The 7824-nt window shown below is 41.8% G+C and overlaps 1 gene segment (V, D, J or C); it reads left to right on the top strand.

Moving 5' to 3' along the window:
- Positions 1-1602: 1602 nt before the first annotated feature.
- On the top strand, positions 1603-2081 carry LOC114910227 (Ig heavy chain V region 6.96-like). The segment is given in 2 exon segments: positions 1603-1654; positions 1759-2081. Coding segments are annotated over 2 exon segments (375 nt in total).
- Positions 2082-7824: the final 5743 nt, after the last annotated feature.

Below are 7824 nucleotides of genomic sequence, written 5' to 3'. Positions count from 1 at the left end.
CGCTGCCACTGCTAGTTATATGAAAGTATATACGATTTATGTATAGTACATAATACATGATGATGATAATAAACAACTGTTACTGGTTTATGTATTTACTGTACAGTAGTTTTTAATTGTTATTTTAGACTGTACTCTTTCTACTTAAGAAAGTTCCGGAATGTAAGGCAGCACTGTACATTCTATGGTGTTCGCTCAACGACAAAGTCGAACTGCTACTGGTTTCACAGAACGTAACCCCGTCGCTAAGTGGCACATACCTGTATTTAAAAATGTGGGGGAAAAAAAAACTGTTGTACAGAACATAAAACATTATACACCTGACACTCAATGCAAGACCCTGACAGCTGGTTATTGAAAGATCACTGACTAAAGACGGTAGAATAGCTCATATGAGATACACCAGTCCTGTTACATTTTTCTTAGGTTTTACCTATAAAATCACCACTCAAAAATTTCAATTTAAAATTATGAAAGCCATGGAGCTGGGAGAGTAGGAAAAAATCTTGATCAAAATTAGCTATGAACACTGATTGAAAATACAGATGTGCGCATCTATGTCCAAGTAACAAAATTCCAGAAATACAAAGTACATTTTGTTAAATTTCAAATACACCATTAATGACTTCTGTGTTTCAGGATAAATGCATGATTCATACATTATAAACTTTTCAGAGCTTTTTAAAAATGTCACATAAGTGAGGTGTCCTGTTTCTCATGACTCTCTTCCCCTGTTTCACACATACAGTTAAAGAGTATGTGTTACACACAGGGGCTGGATACCAGAGGTGGGACCCAAGTGTGGGATCTTTCACTTTTAAGCTCAAGGGGCAAAGCAATTCTCGTGGTCGGGGACACGCGTGGATCCAGAATCGAGGCGCAAGCATTGGTCTGAGGGATGTCGTGGTCGATAAGGCAAGGAAAAGGTCGAAACTGCGGGAAGCAGGGCTCAGTGACAAGGAGGTGGACAAGGGAGCAAGGAAGGGGGGGACACTAGGTGAAGATCAGGCAAAGCAAAGGTAAAGTTAAAGACCACAGGTGGGACAGTTGCCTCATATGAGATTCCATGACCTGGGAGCGGTGGAGTGGCTCCTTTTATACTCTGCCCTGCTGATCATAGCCAGGTGCTTGTGTCTGGCGAGTGGTTATGGGTGTGACAGTATGTTAGTGACCAAGTTCAGGGAATTTCACTTTTAAATTTATATAAATAAGCACTTTGTATGGATTCTGAAAAAAACTTTCCATAATAACTGTTAGTTATTTAATATTAATTAACTCAAAGTGAACCTGTTCTTTGTCAGAAGCTGGTCATCAAATGACACAGACTGAGAAAATGTGGCAGAGCTCTGATTTTACCTATAGCAGTGTACTATTTTTACTGACCAAGTATTAGTGAATTAATGTAAACAATCTAGTTCTTATTCAACATGAATAATTATACGACAGTGTACAGGAGGAGCAGTGAAGACGTGTTCGAAACAGCATCTGTTTAAACCTGTAGGGGGGTCTATGCAAAGTTATCCTCCACTGTGCTGCTATAAAAATCAGAATCACATACAGTATCAGGTCATACTGACACCACTTGTTCTGAGGTATTGGACAATGGAACTGAATATTGTTGGGAGTTTAATCTTCATACTGGGGTCTCTACAAGGTAGGACTGGAGAAATTAAAACTGCAATGCAATATTGTAACTGTACTGGATACACAGATGAATTTCAAAGTATTGAGTATACTGTGACATGTCGGTTTTTACAGGGATCCACTGTGATGACATAAGGTTGGATCAGTCACCTCCTCAGGTGAAGAGACCAGGAGAGTCTGTCAAGCTGTCCTGTGTCATTTATGGGTTTGATATGACAGATTACCTCATGCACTGGATACGACAGAAAGCAGATGGAGGACTGGAGTGGATTGGGAGAGTGAACTCGGGTTCTGGAAGTGAACCGCTCTACGTGGTGTCCCTGAAAGGACAGTTCACCCTGACTGAGGACGTCTCCAAAAGCACACAGTACTTGGAGGCCAAGAGTCTGAAAGCAGAGGACACGGCTGTTTACTACTGTGCTCGAGAGTCACACTGACTCGTCTCAGTTCAGCAGCTGTACAAAAACCACGAGCTGCAACACAAGTGCATGTAAAGTAATTCTTCTTTATTCAGTTATATTTGTACTTTGTAATGGATATTAAAAAAAAAAAACATTTTAACAAAGTGATTATTAATTTTTTAAGAACTTAATCGGATCATTACAGTCCTAGGGGTTACTCTGTGTGGCACATCTGGGCTGCAAGACAGAGGACAGGGAAGGTAGGGAGACTTTAACACAACTTGTGCCACAATCTGTCACACTATAAGTCACACATCTTCCGATTCCTGTGTTTTATTCTGTGTCTCTCCTTCGATTCTTCCAAAAGACTTTTCCAGATCACTCAGTTCACTGTTGATCAAGCAACAAGACAGTGAAAACACTGTAAAACAACTTTATTTACCAACAGTAATTTCAAAATGATCAATGTACCAGTGCTCTATGACCCCATCCTGAACTGGGAGGAATGCAGAGAACCACCTAGAGAGAAGATGTCCGTCTGTACCCTCCAACACAGACAGATTTCACTCATCTGGGGTAAAAAGAAGGGAATCAAGTGTTGAGAGGTTTCTTAAGGTTTCCTTGACAAATTAATCCTGACTTGCTCAGGAACAACTTGTTAAATTACTATATCTAGTAATATGTAGTTTTAAATATGCAGTTTCAGTGATAACTTGTTCCTTCATCATCAGCGGTTTACATTGAGGATGACTGGTGGTACCTCTGTTGCCTCGTAAGTTAAATTATTTCAAGAAAACTTAGTTGTAGGACAGTTGAATCAAACAGGTAGCCAGAAATTTCATACACTTTGGTTGAAGGAGAGCTCCTATCTGAGGAATCTAGGACTGTGGCACCGTTATATTCTATTAAGGCGAAGCCAGAACTGTTTACATTGTTGGAAAAATATAATTACATGTTTAACTTTCCCTGCAGTGAAAGAAAGGGGTCCCTGTATGTGAATGTTTCCACATGAAAACCTCTCCGTTACTCCTAACAAACATTGTCCCGTTGCTTCTTCTAAGCTTCGTTCTATTATTTCTGCTCCAGTGTTTTTGTTTATGGCTTTTTGGCTTCAAAGAATTCCCTGTGAAGAACTCCTCAATGAAAAAATTTTACATTTTTCACCATCTCTCTGTGTCAGTGTCTGTCCTTCCACTGTGAAGAACCATGTATAGTGTGTGACCCCTGTGATGTACCTCATCTCTCACAGGGTATAAGGTTTAATTCCACATGGTGTAGTGAAGATGCTGTTTCCTACGCTACAGTTAAGGAGAAGCAGCATTTTTCTACATTTTTGGGCATCACTGCTGTTGATCTCAGAACTAGCAGAGAAAATTCATCTGCAGAACTTGCAGAGTCAGCAAATTGAACAAATACATTTGATGTTCTTATGCTGGTATTTAGACTCTTTCTGAGACCTTTTACAGTTTTTTTTTCCAACATTTTCTAATAACTCTTCATCGGTATCAGTTGCCCATGACTGAATTGTCTCTGTGGACAAATTTCTCTCCGTATTTTTGGAAAAGATGCACTACATTTGGATGGAATCATCCCAGTGGGGGGTGAAATTTTTGACTGATTTTTGTATTGTTTGAGTCCTGATCAGTCTGGTAAGACAGAACACATACTGACAGAGAACATTAGTTAAAATCCCCAAAAAGATAAAACTGTTTGATCAGAGGTAGGGGGTGCGGTGGCGCAGTGGGTTGGACCACAGTCCTGCTTTCCGGTGGGTCTGGGGTTCGAGTCCCGCTTGGGGTGCCTTGCGACGGACTGGCGTCCCGTCCTGGGTGTGTTCCCTCCCCCTCCGGCCTTACGCCCTGTGTTACCGGGTAGGCTCCGGTTCCCCGTGACCCCGTATGGGACAAGCGGTTCTGAAAATGTGTGTGTGTGTGTGTGTTTGATCAGATGACTGATTTAATTCTTTAGTTCAGTCCTGTCCACAGTCTGACAGCACATTACATTTAGCAGACACTTTTCTCCAAAGCAACTTCCAATGAACTCAATGTAGTGTTATCAGCCCACACACCTTATTCACCAAGGTAAATTACACTGCTAGATACACTACTTACAAGGGGTCACTCATCCATACATCAGTGGAACACACTCTGTCACTCCCACACTATAGTAGAACCTGAACAGCATGTCCTTGGAGTGTGGGAGGAAAGCCACACAGACAGATCATGCAAACTCGATACAGACAGAGTAGGGATCGAACCCACATCCGGGCTGTCTCTGCTGTTACTCCTGGCAGCTGCTTCCTGTGAGTCTTTTTTAAACTCCAAGTGGACTTCAATATGTAATTTCAAAATTTAATTGTTTTGATGAATCAGCTGGAGAGCAAATGAACTTTTATAAACTTCCAATTTCCATTTGGGTTTTCTAATGCACTGTTCAACAGGAAAAGAATAAATAAAATATCTGAATAAATCTAAATGTAAATAAATAAATTCACTTCAGTTGACGAGGGAATTATAATGCAGTACTACCACTAGCCGAAGGATGTCGCTCTAATAAAGGCTGTGAGAGGAGTACAGTGGTATATTTCTCATTCGATCCACAGCACTGAGGTGCATTTCCTGACCCTGTACTGCATGACATTTTCTGGCCCACTGGGTGGTACTGACCAATAATTATACATCATTTCCTATTGATAATGAATAATCCATAATAATGATGCAGAATTGATTCAGTAATTTTGCTCATCATTACTAAGCATTATTGATCTTAATTACGAATGGATTATATACAAGTACTCAGTGACTATCTATAACCGTTTGTCTGAACGCAGGGTCATAGTGGTCTGAAACCTATTGTAGGGGAGTAGCAGTAATATATAGACACAGGCTGATCAGGCTACTACTGAGGAGGCCAGTCTCAGGATACAGCTGAACCACCCGTACACAAGAGCGCACACACACACACACACACACACACACATTGACTGAAACCGTTTGTCCCGAGCAGGATCGCAGAGAACCGAAACCCAACCCGGCAACACGGGGCGCAAGGCCGGAGGGGGAGGGGACACACTCAGTACGGGACTCCAATCCGTAAGCAAGGCACCGTAAGCCGGACTTGAACCCCAGACCTGCCAGAGAACAGGACCCAGCCAAACCTGCTGCGCCGCCACACCCCCCTACCACCCGTATGGTATATTATAAAAAAAAAAGTCACTGGAGGCTACTGTAAGAATGAACAGACACAGCCTTCTGCCACAAGAGGAGACCAACTACTTGTACAGTATATTTTATCCATGTGACAGTGATGATGAGGTACAATGAGGACGAAGTGCCTGCTGTGAGACAAGTTCTCGTTGTCAGGGACAGGCGAAGAGTCGGTCGATCGGCAGTCAGAGTGAGGATCCAAGGACGTGGTCAGAGGACAAAGCAAAGGGTCAAAAGCCAAGAAACGGTAACAGGAAGCAAGGGACAAGGCGGGAGTAGACATAGCACAGGAGAACTAGCTGCCTCAGCAAGATTCTACAATCATACAGGAGCTGAGGAGGGTCTTTTAAAGGTGAATGCTCAGTCAGATGCTTAAATGGTGTCAGGTGCTGTCAATTGTGGTGCAGGGGTGGACATGACAATCAGGTGTTAGGAGAGGTTTCTTAGCGTTTCCATGACAAATCAATCCTTACTTACCACTTGTTAAATTACAGTTTCAATGACAACTTGTTCCTTTATCATCGACAGTGTAGAGGGACAATGATTGGTGTTGCCCCTAAAGTTTCATTATTTTAATAAAATGTAGTTCTCATTGAAAAGGGGGTGTGGTGGCGCAGTGGGTTGGACTGCAGTCCTTCTCTCTGGTGGGTCTGGGGTTCAAGTTCCGCATGAGGTGTCTTGCAACAGACTGGCGTCCCATCCTGGGTGTGTCCCCTCCCCCTCCGGCCTTACGCCCTGTGTTGCCGGGTAGGCTCCGGTTCCCCGCAACCCCGTATGGGACAAGCGGTACTGAAAATGTGTGTGTGTGTATATGTATATGTATGTATAGTTCTCATTGGTTTAGGGAGAGCTCCTGTCTCAGGTATCTAGGAGTAAGTCATCTGCATATTCTATTAAGGTGAAACCCAGAACTATTTAGTTTAATGCAGAATATAATAATCACCTGTTTAACTTTCCCTGCAGTAAAAGAGAGGGGTCCCTGTGTCTGAATGCTTCCACATAAAAACCTCTCCATTACGCCTAACAAACATTGTCTCATTGCTTCTTTTTTATTCTTTCTGGTCCAGTGTTTTTATTTCATAATTATTTTGTTAACGGAATTCCCTGTGAACAAGTCCACAATAAAAACATTTTCAATTTTTCTCCCTCTGTCTGTGTCAGTGTTTGTCCTCCCACTATGAAGAACCAAGTATAGTGTGTGACCCCTGTGATGCACCTCATCTCTCACAGGGTGTTTATAAGGTTTGACTCCGCATTGTGCAGCCAATATGCTGTTTCCTCTGCTACAGTTAAGGAGAAGCAGCATTTTTCTTAATTTTTGGGGATCACTGCTGTTGGCGTTGATCTCAGAATTAGCAGAGAAAATTAATCTGCAGACTTTGCAGAGTCAGCAAATTGAACAAACATATTTGATGTTCCCATGCTGCTGTTTAGACTCTTCTAGAAATCTTTTACAGTTTTTCTCCACTGTTTTCTAATAACTCTTTATCAGTATCAGTTGCCCATGACTGAAGTGTCTCTGTGGGTAAATTTCTCTCTCTTTTTGGAAGAAGATGCACTACATTTTGATGGAATCACCGCAGTGGTGGGTTACATTTTTGAGACAAACACATTCTGCATTGTTTGAGAATCCTGATCAGTCTGGTAAGACAAAACACATATTGACACAGAACATTAGTAAAAATTCTCAAAGTGATAATACTGTTTGTTCAGATGACTGAGTTCGTTCTTTAGTGCAGTCCTGTCTACAGTCCAGCAGCACAGTGAGTGACGTTCCCTCCTTTATAGCTGTAACTTACACACAGTTACTATAGTACCACACCCCCAGTGTATACAAACCTGACTTAGTCCTGACTCTTAAATACCAGTGATGGACACAGACCCCAGCAGGAGACACTCATAGATCTTCACACCAGTTCAGCTTCAGCACAAACATGTTCCCTGTGTCTCTGCTGTTACTGCTGGCAGCTGCTTCCTGTGAGTCTTTTTTAAACTCCAAGTGGACTTCAACAAGTTATTTTTTCTATTTTCACATTTCAAAATTGAATTGTTTTGATAAATCAGCTGGAGAGCAAATGAACTTTTATAAACTTCCACTTTCCATTTGGGTTTTGTAATGCACTGTTCAACAGGAAAAGAATAAATTAAATATCTGAATAAATGTAAATATAAATAAATGAATTCACTTCAGTTGACGAGGGAATTATAATGCAGTACTACCACTAGCCAGAGGATGTCGCTCTAACAAAGGCTGTGAGAGGAGTACAGTGGTACATTTCTCATTTGGTCCACAGCACTGAGGTGCATTTCCTGACCCTGTACTGCATGATATTTTCTGGCCCACTGGGTGGTACTGACCAATAATTATACATAATTTCCTACTGATAATGAATAATCCATAATAATGATGCAGAATTGACTCAAGTATTTTGTTCATCATTACTAAGCATTATTGGTCTGCTGGGGGAGCAGCATTAATGCCAGAGATGCCGGCAGGGTGAACAAACTCATCCGTAAGGCCGGCAGCATCGTTGGACAGAACATGGAGACGTTTGAGTCAGTGAGGAATAGGA

Source organism: Scleropages formosus, chromosome 3 (assembly GCF_900964775.1).
Source record: "Scleropages formosus chromosome 3, fSclFor1.1, whole genome shotgun sequence".
Taxonomy (NCBI): Eukaryota; Metazoa; Chordata; class Actinopteri; order Osteoglossiformes; family Osteoglossidae; genus Scleropages; species Scleropages formosus.
This window is presented reverse-complemented; position numbering and strand designations above follow the sequence as displayed.